This window comes from Nerophis ophidion, linkage group LG16 (assembly GCF_033978795.1).
Source record: "Nerophis ophidion isolate RoL-2023_Sa linkage group LG16, RoL_Noph_v1.0, whole genome shotgun sequence".
Lineage (NCBI taxonomy): Eukaryota > Metazoa > Chordata > Actinopteri > Syngnathiformes > Syngnathidae > Nerophis > Nerophis ophidion.
In genome coordinates, this window is record NC_084626.1 from 53733466 (window position 1) to 53751144 (window position 17679).

Below are 17679 nucleotides of genomic sequence, written 5' to 3' on the forward strand. Positions count from 1 at the left end.
ACGTCTTATTCCAAAATCTTCACACTCAGCGGTTAGACGGCTCAGTAAACGCTGGAGATCAGCTTGATGAGGCCATCAGGATCACATCATCTCCAAATAACAAACAAGATCCGAAGGCCCCCGAGCCCCCAAACTGGAAACCCTTGGTGTTAACAATTCAGTAGATTTTTCTCATGTTTTTCTTTTCACAACTATTGACAAACTTAGATATGCTACAAAATTAAGTGTCATATATGTAGAAAAAATATATATGACCCTTTTAATACCACCGACGAAAACCAAGCTCCTGTTTCGTTTGCACAAGGACCAGACGGCACCTCCTAGCATGCCATGAACCTGCAGTTATGGAGCACCCCCCACAGGACACTGCAAGGGACGCCAATAAATGCTTAAAAACAAAATCTTGCATACTTGCCAACCCTCCCGATTTTTCCGGGAGACTCACGAATTTCAGTGCCCCTCCCGAAAATCTCCTGGGGCAACTGTTCTCCCGAATTTCTCCTGATTTCCACCCGGGCACTTCCTTTAGCGTCCTCTACAACCTATCATCACGTCCATTTTTCCTCCATACATACAGCGTGTCGGCCCAGTCACATAATACATGCGGGTTTTGTAGCCACACGTAAGGGAATCCAAGGCATACTTGGTCAACAGCCATACAGGTCACACTGAGGGTGGCCATATAAAAAACTTTAACACTGTTAGAGATATGCGCCACACGGTGAACCCACACCAAACAAGAATGACAAACACATTTCGGGAGAACATCTGCACCGTAACACAACAGAACAAATACCCAGAACCCCTAGCAGAACTAACTCTTTCGGGATGCTACAACATACCCCCCCTAACCTCAACCCCGCCCGCCATCTCCCGAATTCAGAGGTCTCAAGGTTGGCAAGCAAGCCTCCCAGTGATGTTGCAACCTTGGAATTTAAACACATTGGAGATTGACCAATGTCCCAGAATCAATGGATGGTGTTGAACCTTGGAAGAAAAGTAACTTACCTTCTTATTTGGAGCTCAAATTGTACGGTGTTGTGGGTGTCCTCCAGTCTGGGAACAGTGAATCGGACACCGGCCCAAAACTACAAAAAAAAAAATTTTGTTAATTAAAGAACAGCATAACATATTTGTTCTGTCATTTTTGGTCAGTTTTAACCATGCACTAAATCTTCCAAAAGCTCTCATGCAAATCATAAACTAAAACTGGGCTCTTTGTCCTTGTCTTTGCGTGCTACGTTTTTGAAATAGGAAATAAAACAAATGTTTATATGTCACAACAGTCTCAAAATATTATGAAATTGCTCATCTTTGGTTGAAGCCGCAGAAGAACAACTGGCTCTGACTCAATTGTTGTGAAAGAAAAGAACATTGTCTAAACTTTCTTCTAGGCGCAGTCAAGGCGTTGAGGGGTTCCGGTTTGGTGACCGCAGGATTAGGTCTCTGCTTTTTGCAGATGATGTGGTCCTGATGGCTTCATCTGACCGGGATCTTCAGCTCTCACTGGATCGGTTCGCAGCCGAGTGTGAAGAAACCGGGATTAGAATCAGCACCTCCAAGTCCGAGTCCATGGTTCTCGCCCGGAAAAGGGTGGAATGCCATCTCCGGGTTGGGGAGGAGACCCTGCCCCAAGTGGAGGAGTTCAAGTACCTAGGAGTCTTGTTCACGAGTGGGGGAAGAGTGGATGGTGAGATCGACAGGCGGATCGGTGCGGCGTCTTCAGTAATGCGGACGTTGTACCGGTCCGTTGTGGTGAAGAAGGAGCTGAGCCGGAAGGCAAAGCTCTCAATTTACCGGTCGATCTACGTTCCCATCCTCACCTATGGTCATGAGTTTTGGGTCGTGACCGAAAGGATAAGATCACGGGTACAAGCGGCCCAAATGAGTTTCCAGGTCTCTCCCTTAGGGTGAGAAGCTCTGCCATCCGGGAGGAACTCAAAGTAAAGCCGCTGCTCCTCCACATGGAGAGGAGCCAGATGAGGTGGTTCGGGCATCTGGTCAGGACTCCACCCGAACGCCTCTCTAGGGATGTGTTTAGGGCACATCCAACCGGTAGGAGGCCACGGGGAAGACCCAGGACACGTTGCAAAGACTATGTCTCCCGGCTGGCCTGGGAACGCCTCGGGATCCCCCGGGAAGAGCTAGACGAAGTGGCTGGGGAGAGGGAAGTCTGGGCTTCCCTAGTTAGGCTGCTGCCCCCGCGACCCGACCTCGGATAAGCGGAAGAAGATGGATGGATGGAAGTTTCTTACACTGGTGCCGGATTTCATGGGGTTTCCCAGATCGCATTTGAGGAAGCGGGTCTGGTTTTCTGCCTCGTAGCTGCAGGTTAGCTGAGTCAAACTCTGGAAGACACAAAGCTTATCACTAAGAGGATCTGCTTGAGTACATAAAAACTAAATAATGGTTAAAAAGAAAAACAACTGTCAATGTGCACGACGGTTGTCTTGATACCAATATGTTGGGTCCCGGTATCAAAATGTATTTCGATACTTTTCTAAATAAAGGAGATCACAAAAAATTGCTTTATTTTAACAAAAAAATGTCCGGTACATTAAACATATGGTTAAATATTGCAGTCGAAGAACAATTTTGTCCTTAAAGGGGAACATCATCACCAGAGTTATGTAAGCATCAATATATACTTGATGTTTGATCATCCCAGCCTTAAATATGATTGTTTTTTCTTGGACCATGGGCCACCTTTACAATATTTTGATATTTTGTCTTATAATATCAAACATATCTTCTATTAAATAGATCTGTAAAGTTGCAAAAACTAAAAAAATTGCAGAGGACTTTATGTTGGTATGAATTAAAGTCCTACTGAAAGCCACTACTAGCGACCACGCAGTCTGATAGTTTATATATCAATGATGAAATATTAACATTGCAACACATGACAATACGGCCGCTTTACTTTACTAAATTGTAATTTTAAATTTCCCGCGGAGTTTCCTGTTGAAAACGTCACGGAATGATGACGCGTGCGAGTGACGTCACCGGTTGTAGCGGACATGTTCTTCCAGCACCGATCACGGCTAAAAGTCGTCTGCTTTAATCGCATAATTACACAGTATTCTGGACATCTGTGTTGCTGAATGTTTTGCAATTTGTTCAATTAATAATGGAGACGTCAAAGAAGAAAGATGTAGGTGGGAAGTGGTGTATTGCGGCTGCCTTTAACAACACAAACACAGCCGGTGTTTCATTGTTTACATTCCCGAAGGTGAAGCTTTACTACGGAACAGAGCGGTCAAGCAAACATGGTTCCCGACCACATGTCAACCGGCAGATTTCGGTGAGAAAATTGTGGTAATAAGTAGGCTCTTACTGTAGACATGAGCGGAGCTTGCGTCCTCCTGCAGCTGCGGACTCTCTTACCTCCTCCCACCGGAGACACTGGCGGTCACCACACCCCTCTGACTTTCAGGTAAAATATAATCTCACTAAAACACTAGTAACACAATAGGCAGATAAGGGATTTTCCGGAATTATCCTAGTAAATGTGTTTAATAACATCTGAATCGCACTCACTATCCTCATCCACAAATCTTTCATCCTCGCTCAAATTTATGGGGAAATCATGGCTTTCTCGGTCGGAATCGCTCTTGCTGCTGGTGGCCATGATTGTAAACAATGTTCAGATGTGAGGAGCTCCACAACCCGTGACATCACGCGCACATCGTCTGCTACTTCCGGTACAGGCAAGGCTTTTTTATTAGCGACCAAAGTTGCCAACTTTATGGTGGATGTTCTCTACTAAATCCTTTCAGCAAAAATATGGCAATATGGTGAAATGATGAAGTATGACACATAGAATGGAGCTGCTATCCCCGTTTGAATAAGAGCATCTCACTTCAGTAGGCCTTTAACCTAAATAAGAACATCTCACTTCAGTAGGCCTTTAACCTAAATAAGAACATCTCACTTCTGTAGGCCTTTAACCTAAATAAGAACATCTCACTTCTGTAGGCCTTTAACCTAAATAAGAACATCTCACTTCAGTAGGCCTTTAACCTAAATAAGAACATCTCACTTCAGTAGGCCTTTAACCTAAATAAGAACATCTCACTTGAGTAGGCCTTTAACCTAAATAAGAACATCTCACTTCAGTAGGCCTTTAACCTAAATAAGAACATCTCACTTCAGTAGGCCTTTAACCTAAATAAGAACATCTCACTTCTGTAGGCCTTTAACCTAAATAAGAACATCTCACTTCAGTAGGCCTTTAACCTAAATAAGAACATCTCACTTCAGTAGGCCTTTAACCTAAATAAGAACATCTCACTTCAGTAGGCCTTCAACCTAAATAAGAACATCTCACTTGAGTAGGCCTTTAACCTAAATAAGAACATCTCACTTCAGTAGGCCTTTAACCTAAATAAGAACATCTCACTTCAGTAGGCCTTTAACCTAAATAAGAACATCTCACTTCTGTAGGCCTTTAACCTAAATAAGAACATCTCACTTCAGTAGGCCTTTAACCTAAATAAGAACATCTCACTTCAGTAGGCCTTTAACCTAAATAAGAACATCTCACTTCAGTAGGCCTTCAACCTAAATAAGAACATCTCACTTCAGTAGGCCTTTAACCTAAATAAGAACATCTCACTTCAGTAGGCCTTCAACCTAAATAAGAACATCTCACTTCAGTAGGCCTTCAACCTAAATAAGAACATCTCACTTCAGTAGGCCTTCAACCTAAATAAGAACATCTCACTTCAGTAGGCCTTTAACCTAAATAAGAACATCTCACTTCAGTAGGCCTTCAACCTAAATAAGAACATCTCACTTCAGTAGGCCTTCAACCTAAATAAGAACATCTCACTTCAGTAGGCCTTTAACCTAAATAAGAACATCTCACTTCAGTAGGCCTTCAACCTAAATAAGAACATCTCACTTCAGTAGGCCTTCAACCTAAATAAGAACATCTCACTTCAGTAGGCCTTCAACCTAAATAAGAACATCTCACTTCAGTAGGCCTTTAACCTATTCAAAGTTCACCAAGGAGTCGTACCAAAAATGGTGGTCCAGTAAAGTACCTTTGACATTTTCAGTTTCAGTTTTCTCACCGCATTGTTGCGCGCTATCCCGCTGTAGTCGGCCTCTGGTGGAAGCAGCACGTAAAGTTCCGCCTCGTAGGCCCCGCCTTCTCCCTCGTTTCTGGCGTTGAAGGTCACGCTCAGGGAGTTTTCATCGCCCAGGTAAACTTCTGTTCTGTCGCTGGGTGATCATAAACACATCATTAGACATATTTATGTAATAATCCTCCCGGTAGCCTCTGCTCTGCAATGGATGTTTTACATAACACTGACTAATGATTTATGGACCAAAAACACATTCTGGCTCTCAGGAGGATATGTAGAAATATGCAGAGAAATGTTTGAAGCCATCGATCTAGTCCAGCCAGGCTCAGTGAAAAGAAGACACCTTGGGTTATTTAGCAAGTAGTCAAAGGCTATTCTTACCTAGGGATGTAATAAAGTGAAAATATATATCACAGTTATTGTGACCAAAATAAAATGAAAAATCTGCGTTCAAAGGACTCCGGCTTATTAGTGATTCCCAAAGCCCAAAAAAAGTCTGCGGGCTATAGAGCGTTTTCTGTTCGGGCTCCAGTACTCTGGAATGCCCTCCCAGTAACAGTTGGAGATGCCACCTCAGTAGAAGCATTTAAGTCTCACCTTAAAACTCATTTGTATACTCTGGCCTTTAAATAGACCTCCTTTTTAGACCAGTTGATCTGCCACTTCTTTTTTCTCCTATGTCCCCCCCTCCCTTGTGGAGGGGGTCCGGTCCGATGACCATGGATGAAGTACAGGCTGTCCAGAGTCGGGACCCAGGATGGACCGCTCGCCTGTATCGGTTGGGGACATCTCTACGCTGCTGATCCGCCTCCGCTTGGGATGGTTTCCTGTGGACGGGACTCTCGCTGCGGTCTTGGATCCGCTTTGAACTGAACTCTCGCGGCTGTGTTGGAGCCACTATGGATTGAACTTTCACAGTATCATGTTAGACCCGCTCCACATCCGTTGCTTTCGGTCCTCTCCAAGGTTTCTCATAGTCATCATTGTCCCTGGCGTCCCACTGGATGTGAATTCTCCCTGCCCACTGGGTGTGAGTTTTCCTTGCCCTTTTGTGGGTTCTTCCGAGGATGTTGTAGTCGTAATGATTTGTGCAGTCCTTTGAGACATTTGTGATTTGGGGCTATATAAATAAACATTGATTGATTGATAGGCAACTTTGTCCCGATCCACACCCTTTTTCAATCGTCTCATCCTCTTCAATGAAGTAGTTTATGTATCCAGCTAAGGCACAAAGACACGTTCAACCCAAAACACAAGCTTGTGTTGAATTTCTACTTTTTTGTAGTTCTTAACACAACTGAACAAACAGTGCATGCACGTTCTCCGCCGGCCAAGTAGCAATAGTCAAATATAATGAAAAGCAGGGTTCCACAGTCCTAACAATCGGTCTTTGTGTGGAGCGTTCCCCAGAGACCGTTTACTCATGCATAACTGTCCATAACCGGCCAGGGAAATGACCCACGTCAGATCACTGCCATTTGTTTCAGGAAAGTCACCGCACATCTTAGTGTTTGTTCACGGTGTTCAAACACACTTTCAGTGTGGTGATAAATAGGCACAGTCCGAGCCCCCTCCCCGACAGAACGTTAATGTTTCTATTGAGCAGAAAAGTCTGGTTTAGGCTCAGAACCAGGGTTCCTTTTCAATTCTCCATGTCCTGGAACCCTCCCCCCTTAACACAACGACCCCTTGCAAGGTAAGACCACCAGCTGAAGTGAATTAAGCCTGAGCATGTTGGGCCGACGCAGAGGAAGTAACACCGATGGCGTCACACCAACACTCAGGAGATGCTAAGAATGAACAGAAGTTCTCAGCAGACGTTTTCACTCTCTCTTGCAAGGGATGAATAAAACCAGAAAGTGACAAACCTTAGGGTTGTGAGCGTCTCAAATCTGTTTGCCCAATCCTGGCGAGCCACACACTTTGTAGGCTTTTAAGTAATGAGAGAGAAACTGTTTTTGTGGGAAAGTTTGGAGGGTTGATTGTGTTTGTGGAGCTAGGCTAAATGGCACGGCCATGTAATCAAATGTGTTCCTCCTAACAGAGCTGAATAGCAGGAGAGTGTGTTTGTTTGCCTTCTGAATGGCCTGAAAAACTGCAAAATGTCTGGCGGGACTCCAGAAAACCAACAATGTTACCTGATTAATGAACAATACTCACCTGTATGTGTGTGTCCAGTCCAACACTTCTCATTAGTCTCTAATTCTTGTTTAGCAGTAGTTTGGTTCCCACTTCTATTCTACTCTTGTTTCTCTGGACAAAATGTGGTGTTTACGTTAGACCATGGGTCTCAAACACAATTTACCTGGGGGCCATTGGATGCAGAAGCTGGGTGAAACTGAAAAGATTTCTTAAAAAAATCTAACATGCACTTTTTAATGAATTCGCTTTCCTTGAATGGCTTTCCCGCCCTGGCAACATACTTTCCAACCAACCCTCGCGATCTTTCCGGGAAACACCCGGATGTCAGTGCCCCTCCCTACAAACTCTCAGGGCAATCATTCACACGGTCTTCACCCGGGCAACAATGTTTAGGGCGTGCCATGATGGCACTGCCTTTAGTGTCCTCTACAACCGACCGTCTCATCCGCTTTTCCACCATACTAGCAGTGTGCCGGCCTAGTCACATATTGTATGAGGATTCTGTAGACCCACAGAGGTGACTGCGAGGCATACTTGCAGTCACCATGCAGGTCACACTGAGGATGACCGTGTAAACAATCATGACCATAGGTGAGGATGGGAACGTAGATCGAACAGTAAATTGAGAGCTTTGCCTTCCGGCTCAGCTCCTTCTTCACCACACTGTTACAAATATGGGTTGTACTTGTATAGCGCTTTTCTACCTTCAAGGTACTCAGAGCACTTTTACACTATTTCCACATTTACCCATTCACACACTGATGGAGGGAGCTGCCATGCAAGGCGCTAACCAGCACCATAAGGTGGGGATTGAACCAGGGACCTTCGAGTTGCGCACTGCCATTCTCCCACTGCGCCACATTGTGAACTCACAACCAACAAATTTGACAAACACATTTTGGGAGAACATCTGCACCGTAACACAACATAAACACAACAGAAGAAATACCCAGCATCCAATGCAGCTCTAACTCTTTCGGGCTACAGTAGGGGGTGGGGTGTATATTGTAGCCCGGAAAAGTTAGGGCTTCATGGGATTCTGGGTATTGGTTCTGTTGTGTTTATGTTGTGTTACGGTGCAGATGTTCTCCCAAAATGTGTTTGTCATTCTTGTTTGGTGTGGGTTCACAGTGTGGCACATATTTGTAACAATGTTAAAGTTGTTTACATGGACACCCAAAGTGTGACCTGTATGGCTGTTGATCAGCTATGTCCTGCAGTCGCCTTCTGCTACAAATGTAGCATGTGGCTGTGCTGTTTGTACAAGTTGTAGAGGACTGGAAAGGCAGTTCCTCATATTATTGTTTGGGTGATATTCGGGAGGATGATCACCCCTGGTGCGGCACTGAAAATTGGGAGTCTCTTGGAAAAATTGAGGCTATACAAAAGTATGAGGCTGCAAAGCACCATTCATATAAAACTCAGATCCCAAATACAGATCAGCAAGTACCCGAAAGTAAGAAATGTTTGCATCATATTGCAAAACAAAACGCCAGATAATATGTCTTACATTATCCACAAACCATAATAATACTCGTATGTTGAAGCAAATCAAACCGTGCAACCTACACTTATCTCTTATGTTTGACTGCCATCTACTGGTCACACTTATCATTACACCACGTACCAAATAAAATTGCTTTGAGGTGGGTAGGCTAAACCAAACGTATTCCTTACATTAGGCGTACCGGGTTATAAGGCGCACTGTCGAGTTTTGAGGGAAAAAAAGGGATTTTAAGTGCGCCTTATAGTCCGGAAAATACGGTCATTTATGACAGCGACCACCTTGCACAAAATACATAATCAGAGCGACTCAAAATAATCCACAAAGTCTGGTAATTAAGGTAATCCAGCAAGATAGAAGCTTAAGCAAACTGTCCTAGTACTGTGACACATTGACTTTGTTCAATATGTGTGTTCACTTCTTCAATTCTTGTGTGGTTTCCAGAAATGATGCTCAGTGTGTTAAAAGTGACAGAAGAGTGATTTCATCCTCTCACCCGTAAACATCCAACTTCAGGTCAGGCACACAGATGTTGTCCTCTCCACAGTCCAGCTGGATCTGGGCCTGAGGAAGCATGGATATAGATATAAATATATAGATGTAGGCGTGAGGAAAGAGGTACAGAGAGAGAAGAGCCCTAAAGGAAGTGGATGTTTACAGATAGCAGGACAGTAGATTTAAAATGTAATGAAAAGATGAAGAAGGATAACGACAAGACACATCCTCAGCACTCCTGGAGAAGCAAGAGCCGCAATCCAAAAAGCTGCTGGTCTTTCATGTTTGCACGAGCATGTGTCCTGTCGTGTGTCCTGTCATGTGTCCTGTCATGTGTCCTGTCATGTGTCCTGTCGTGTGTCTTGTCGTGTGTCCTGTCGTGTGTCTTGTCGTGTGTCTTGTCGTGTGTCCTGTCGTGTGTCCTGTCGTGCGTCCCGTCGTGCGTACCGTCGTGCGTCCCGTCGTGCGTCCCGTCGTGCGTCCCGTCGTGCGTCCCGTCGTGCGTCCCGTCACGCGTCCCGTCACGCGTCCCGTCACGCGTCCCGTCACGCGTCCCGTCACGCGTCCCGTCACGCGTCCCGTCACGCGTCCCGTCACGCGTCCCGCCACGCGTCCCGCCACGCGTCCCGTCACGCGTCCCGTCATGCGTCCCGCCATGCGTCCCGTCATGCGTCCCGTCATGCGTCCCGCCATGCGTCCCGTCACGCGTCCCGTCACGCGTCCCGCCACGCGTCCCGCCACGCGTCCCGTCACGCGTCCCGTCATGCGTCCCGCCATGCGTCCCGTCATGCGTCCCGTCATGCGTCCCGCCATGCGTCCCGTCATGCGTCCCGCCATGCGTCCCGTCATGCGTCCCGTCAAGTGTCCCGTCATGCGTCCTGCCATGTGTCCTGTCATGTGTCCCGTCATGTGTCCTGTCATGTGTCATGTGGGAAAGACCATTTGAGCAACGAACATGAGAAAGAAAGGCTAATGATTCTAATCTGTGCAAATATTACATTTTTGAGGGGAAATCCTAACCATAACCTTCAAATGTAACGACAGAAAGGCTTCATTTGTTCTTACAAGGCAGACCACTTGGCAGAACGCACCTAAGATCATTTTATTGTCTCTTCGTTTATAATAAAGAGGTTGGTTCCTTGTTTCTGCCAACTATGTGCCAGTGTGCAGAACTCCACTGTTATTGTTAGCCTGCTCACTCCGACATGTGGCAAGCATTAGAATTGAAAAGAACGCTGCACAGGCCAAGCATTCAGACTGGTAATAGTTAACATTGTCTGCGAAAGATTCCACTTCCAGGTCCTTTCTTTGACTTCAAGGATATTAGTCATCCAACACCGAACAGACAGGAATGTTCTTCTTCTTCTTAATATTTCACTTCTCTTCACTTCCTCTTTGCAGGCCAAACACATTGAGCAGCAGATCAACAGACTCAGAATCTGCCAGTAAAATGTGGTTCGAGTCTTTGGACACCACCTCATGATGGGATTATAATTACAACTCAGGGACTATGATTCCACCATGAATCAGTTATTAATGCTTCATTTTTATATTGGATATTATTATAAATGTATTATTTCCTGTAATTATTATTTTGTTAGGCCACTCCCTTGACAGCTGTCGTGTAGAACAGGGGTCGGGAACCTTTTTGGCTGAGAGAGCCATGAGGGCCAAATATTTCAAAATATATTTCCGTGAGAGCCATATCATATTTTTTAACACTGAATACAACTAAATGTGTGCATTTTTGAGTAAGACCAACATTTTTTACAGTATAATAAGTCTCTTATTCTTTTTAATAACATTGTTATTCTGAAGCTAACCAATAATAAATCAAATGTCATGTCTGTTGATCATGTTTTTGTTTGGCCATGTGCTGTTTGTCCTTTGGACTCTTTAAGTTCCTGTTTTTTTCCACTCCCTTGTCTGGTTTCCTTGGTTACTCATTTTGTCCACCTGTCTCTGGTGGACAAAATGCCTGCTCACGTGCTTCCCGAGCACGAATCAGAGGCAGTATTTAAGCTCGTCTTTGCCAGTCAGTCGCCCTGGCGTCAATGTGATCTTTTCTTGCTCTGTGCTGACTTGTTTCATGCCTTGCCATAGTTTCGTGCTTCATGCCATGCCAAGTAAGTTTTGTTTGATTTATGTTCATAGTCTGTTTATGCGTTAGCTTTCTTCCTTAGCCCAAGTTGTGCTTCCACTGTGAGCAATTTTTGTTTGTATAGTTTTTTAGTTAAAATTAAATCATGTTTTTACCTAAATGCCATGTCCCGAGTAGTCCGTCTGCCTTCCTGGGAGAACGACCCCGGAGCAAGTTGCGACCCCCCCATCGTGACATAAAATACTTCTTACCATTAATGCGACTTCTTGAACAGGTGCGGTAGAAAACGGATGGATGGATTTAAATGCATGTGAATGTTTTGTATTTTGCACGTTATTTTTAGCACTGTGATTACCAGCGAAATTATTCATAATTATCGTGTTAAGCAATGTCAGCTAAGATTTACCTGAGAGCCAGATGCAGTCATCAAAAGAGCCACATCTGGCTCTAGAGCCATAGGTTCCCTACCCCTGCTGTAGAAGATGTAATACTTGGCATGTAACAATAAACCACATGGATGATAACCCACGGTAAAACTTCCAATTGTTAATAATGCCGTTTTAAAGGACCGTATTTTCTGGACCATAAGGCGCACCGCCGACGAGCAGGTCTATTCAGGTCTATTTTCATGAGAAAGGCGCACCGGATTAATAAAGGGGTCATATTATTTATTTATTTTTCTAAATTGGAAACACTTCTTTGTGGTCTACATAGGTTCTTAGGTCAAATTGTTGCACAGATTATCATATTATATTACTATTATGATTACAGATCATCTTCAAGCCACTTTCAGACTTTTGTGGGCATCTTCTCCCCGTCATCTTTGTTGTAGCGGTGTAGCGTGCAAGGACGGGAGTGGAAGAAGTGTCAAAAGATGGAGCCAACTGTTTTAATGACATTCAGACTTTACTTCAATCAATAACGGAGCAGCATCTCCTCATCCGTGGATCACTAATGCAAAAACAACGCCAGAAATGTGTCCTGTGAAAAAACGTCTGACCGGAACGCTCTAATAACTAAAGTTCCTTGGGTGAATAATGTAAACTCACTACACCGGTATGTTTTAGCGCTTTCATGGCGAGTTTACTGACAAATATAAGCGAGAACTTTACACCACTTATATTAGAAATGGCAACAGCGGAGGATGAATGTCCCATAACAAGAAGATAGAGAAAAGAAGAAGCTTATCAACTACGGAGTCGGCACGGACTACAAAGGCGGACCCTCAAATTTTCAGGACTTACACAGATCTCAAATACACATCAGCAAGTACCAGAAGGTAAGAAAAGTTGCTTTTGCATAATGTAGCGAAAGAAAACGCCAGATAATATGTCTTACCTTATATACACAGCATAATAATACTTATAGTATAGTGAAGTAGTGAAGCACAGTACAATACATCAAGCGGTGCGGCATCACAGCTTACCAAAGTCCTACTAAAACATTTTTGATAGATTTTTGAGCGCTGTGTGTAATGTTCTATATTTTCAATGGAACATATAACATTTTTGTCTTGTTTACCAGAGTAATACTGCAGTCTACACGTATCTCTTATGTGTGACTTCCATCTACTGGTCACACTTATCATTTCACCATGTACCAAATAAAATAGCTTAAGGTCGGTAACCACAACCAAAATAATTTCGTACATTAGGCGCACCTGGTTATAAGGCAAAGTGTCGAGTTTTGGGAAAACGAAAGGATTTTAAGTCTGCCGTTTAGTCCAAAAAATACGGTACTAAATTAATGTTGTAGTAATTATTGTTACTAAAAAAAGATTTCAAGGAAAATTAAAGAAAATGTGGCTTATTTATTTCAAGTTGGATGGCATTTATTCAGCCCTGCAGAATGAGTTCATCACTAAATGTAAATTCTCTTGTTCCATATGGGATGGTAATTCAGATTGTATATTTATTTCGCCTCGTTTGTTGCATTTTGTTGCGTTTTGCTTAAATTGTAAAAGATGTCAATCGAGAGGGGGTGTGACATTCATATGTTGTCAATATTCAGTGTTTTATCCTTCATAGTTAATATTGTAAATCCCACATTCTTTATTTTCATGCACATTCTTGGTGTGGCATTCAGTAAAAATAATGTAAAATTCCATTCCGTTTTTTAAGGTGGTCTGTAATAACGTTTTAATGTTTTTTTCTACAGGGCGGTATAGCTGGGTTGGTAGAGTGGCCGTGCCAGCAACTTGAGGTATTGGGTTTCCTCATGGAAAGCGTTTTGAGTCACTAGAGAAAAGCGCTATATAAATATAATTCGCTTCATTTCACTTTTGGCATTCAATCAGATGTTATTGTGAGGTTTTGTATTAGTGTTCCTAAAAATAGAATAGAATAGAAAGTACTGTATTGATCCCTGGGGGAGATTTAGCACCACAGTTCGCTCACAATAAACAATACACACTTTATTTTGACTGTATTTTTTACATGTGAATAACATAAATACAGTCTATTATACAGCATTATTCACGTGTGAATAATATAGTATATAATATAGTATTTATATTATTCACATGTGAATAATGCTGTATAATAGACAGTATTTATATTATTCTCATGTGAATAATATAAATTCAGTCTATTATACAGCATTATTCACATGTGAATAACATAAATACAGTCTATTATACAGCATTATTCACATGTGAATAATATAAATACAGTCTATTATACAGCATTATTCACATGTGAATAACATAAATACAGTCTATTATACAGCATTATTCACATGTGAATAACATAAATACAGTCTATTATACAGCATTATTCACATGTGAATAATATAAATACAGTCTATTATACAGCATTATTCACATGTGAATAATATAAATACAGTCTGTTATACAGCATTATTCACATGTGAATAACATAAATACAGTCTATTATACTGCATCATTCACATGTGAATAATATAAATACAGTCTATTATACAACATTATTCACATGTGAATAATATAAATACAGTCTATTATACAACATTATTCACATGTGAATAATATAAATACAGTCTATTATACAGCATTATTCACATGTGAATAATATAAATACAGTCTATTATACAGCATTATTCACATGTGAATAATATAAATACAGTCTATTATACAGCATTATTCACATGTGAATAATATAAATACAGTCTATTATACAGCATTATTCACATGTGAATAACATAAATACAGTCTATTATACAGCATTATTCACATTTGAATAACATAAATACAGTCTATTATACAGCATTATTCACATGTGAATAACATAAATACAGTCTATTATACAGCATTATTCACATGTGAATAATATAAATACAGTCTATTATACAGCATTATTCACATTTGAATAACATAAATACAGTCTATTATACAGCATTATTCACATGTGAATAATATAAATACAGTCTATTATACAGCATTATTCACATGTGAATAACATAAATACAGTCTATTATACAGCATTATTCACATGTGAATAACATAAATACAGTCTATTATACAGCATTATTCACATGTGAATAATATAAATACAGTCTGTTATACAGCATTATTCACATGTGAATAACATAAATACAGTCTATTAAACATTCAAGTACAGTCAAAAAGAAACATATGCATTATACAGTCTGATGGCTGTCAGTATGTCAGTAGGACCCACGCACACCTACTGAACAGCAGATTTTCACAGCTGACATATATATGTATGTATATATGTATACATGGATGGATAGATACTGGCCCCTAGACACATTTATTCCTCTAAATTTGGCCCCTCGAGTCAAAATAATTGCCCAGGCCTGTTGTAAATTGTCTTTATGGAAACATTTGTTTCCTTCACAGGGCAGACTTGGGTTAGATTGTCTGCAAAACAATCTGTATTCAATATAATCATGCGTGTGTTGGCTGTCTATTAAAACACAGGACGCAAGATGGTTAGAACTTGATGACAAATGGGTTGGAAAGCTCCCATTTCCTTTTAAGAAAAGGAAAGCAAGAGAAACAACAGATTACTTTGACAGCGTCTCCCTAAAAGTTCCCAGGCTGCAATCTGCTCAGAAGAGAAAGTAACAAGCACGTGATGACACATGTACCTTCTATCACTGACATACATGTGATGTACACATTGACACATGTACCTTCTATCACTGACATACATGTGATGTACACATTGACATATGTACCTTCTATCACTGACATACATGTGATGTACACATTGACACATGTACCTTCTATCACTGACATACATGTGATGTACACATTGACACATGTACCTTCTATCACTGACATACATGTGATGTACACATTGACATATGTACCTTCTTGGCAACAAACAAACTACATCCAGATGTCAGAATCCCCAGCAGCACCCGACCCAAACAGAAATGACAGTTGTGTGTTTCTGTAGAACCGAGCCTCACCAGTCCTCCATAACCCTCATCATTTTGGGCAGAAGTGGAAAAAAACCCCACCAACATCTAGTAATCAGCTCTTGCTCTATTGGGGTTGACCCCTCAACCTGGAACCATATGGGTTTGCACAACTATAAAGGAGCGGTGCGTTTAATGTCACTTTCATAATGGTGGCCTGTAACCTCGTATATGCTTTTTGAAATCTGCAGCAGACTAATTGAAAACAGTTTGGAGAGGAGATGACCATCTGCTAACGCCCCTCTTTCAACTGGGAGTCATTTTCATGACCGTAGTGTACTAGTAGTGTGGTTTTGATTGATTGATTGATACTTGTATTAGTAGATTGCACAGTACAGTACATATTCCGTACAATTGACCACTAAATGGTAACACCCCAATAAGTTTTTCAACTTGTTTAAGTCGGGGTCCACCTTCATCAATTCATGGTGGAGATGTTGTTTCGCTTTAGTCTGATGTGTATACCATACAGCAGTGGTTCTCAACCTTTTTTCAGTGATGTACCCCCTGTCAACATGTTTTTAATTCAAGTACCCCCTAATCACAGCAAAGCATTTTTGGTTGAAAAAAAGAGATAAAGAAGTAAAATACAGCACTATGTCATCACTTTCTGATTTATTAAATTGTATAACAGTGCAAAATATTGCTCATTTGTAGTGGTCTTTCTTCAACTATTTGGGAAAAAAGATATAAAAATAACTAAAAACTTGTTGAAAAATAAACAAGTGATTCAATTCTAAATGCATATTTCTCCACATAGAAGTAATCATCAACTTAAAGTGTCCTCTTTGGGGATTGTAATAGAGATCCATCTGGATTCATCAACTTACTTCTAAACATTTCTTCACTAAAAAAGAAATCTTTAACATCAATATTTATGGAACATGTCCACAAAAAATCTAGCTGTCAACACTGAATATTGCATTGTTGTATTTATTTTCAGTTTATGAACTTACTGAACCTACCTAGTGGTTAGAGTGTCCGCCCTGAGATGGGTAGGTTGTGAGTTCAAACCCCGGCCAAGTCATACCAAAGACTATAACAATGGGAGCCATTACCTCCCTGCTTGGCACTCAGTATAAAGGGTTGGAATTGGGGGTTAAATCACCAAAAATTATTCCGGGGCGTGGCCACCGCTGCTGCCCACTGCTCCCCTCACCTCCCAGGGGTGATCAAGGGTGATGGGTCAAATGCAGAGAATCATTTCGCCACACCTAGTGTGTGTGTGACAATCATTGCTACTTTAACTACATTCATATTTTATAGAATTATTATTCAATAAATATATTTATAAAAGACTTTTGAATTCTTGCTATTTTTAGAATATTTTTTAAAAATCTGACGTACACCTTGGCATACCTTCAAGTACCCCCAGAGGTACGTGTACCCCCATTTGAGAACCACTGCACTAGGGGACGAGCAAAGTGAGGAAAAAGGATTTGTTTGTAACGAAGGTTGTTACATTTGTGGTATAGAAGTTAGATCACATGTTCATGTGGATAAAGAGCGTTTAGTGACTTTGTAACATCATAAACTGAAAAGTATGACATTTCTGACTGGTAGTGAACAAAGTGCAACATGATGTGCATGCTGGGGACAAGGTGTTGTACATACCTTCTGCTCTATCAGCTGTTCAGTCTGGTCATTCAAGATAGGTCTGAGGCCATATTGGTCCACTGGGGCTTGGGGATCCAGGCTAAAGTTCAGGCTAATGTATATCGGGGAGAGTTTATCCCGAAACTCCTCTTCTGCCTGCAACCAACAAACATGCACTTGAGTGACAGAGAAGAAGGCGAAAGAAAAAAAGTAGAATTTCCATTTGATTCCAACGTGCACTAACAGCCAGATGTGAAACTGTGGGGCCAAAAAGTATTTAGTCAGCCAGCGATTGTGCAAGTTCTCCCACTTCAAATGATGAC

The 17679-nt window shown here is 41.7% G+C and overlaps 1 protein-coding gene across 2 annotated transcripts in view; it reads right to left on the reverse strand.

The window, feature by feature from the left end:
- LOC133535579 (integrin alpha-5-like) overlaps positions 1-17679 on the reverse strand; it is a 119714-nt gene that overhangs the window by 16860 nt on the left and 85175 nt on the right. For both annotated transcript variants that reach the window (XR_009802251.1, XM_061875530.1), the window contains exons 18-22: positions 17375-17512; positions 9236-9303; positions 5079-5229; positions 2256-2348; positions 1009-1088 (exon numbers count right to left, since the gene is read on the reverse strand). Coding sequence is in view for 1 of the 2 variants with exons in the window: in XM_061875530.1 (XP_061731514.1) it covers positions 1009-1088; positions 2256-2348; positions 5079-5229; positions 9236-9303; positions 17375-17512 (530 nt within the window). In the remaining variant the exon portion in view is untranslated. The remainder of the gene's footprint in view (positions 1-1008; positions 1089-2255; positions 2349-5078; positions 5230-9235; positions 9304-17374; positions 17513-17679) is intronic.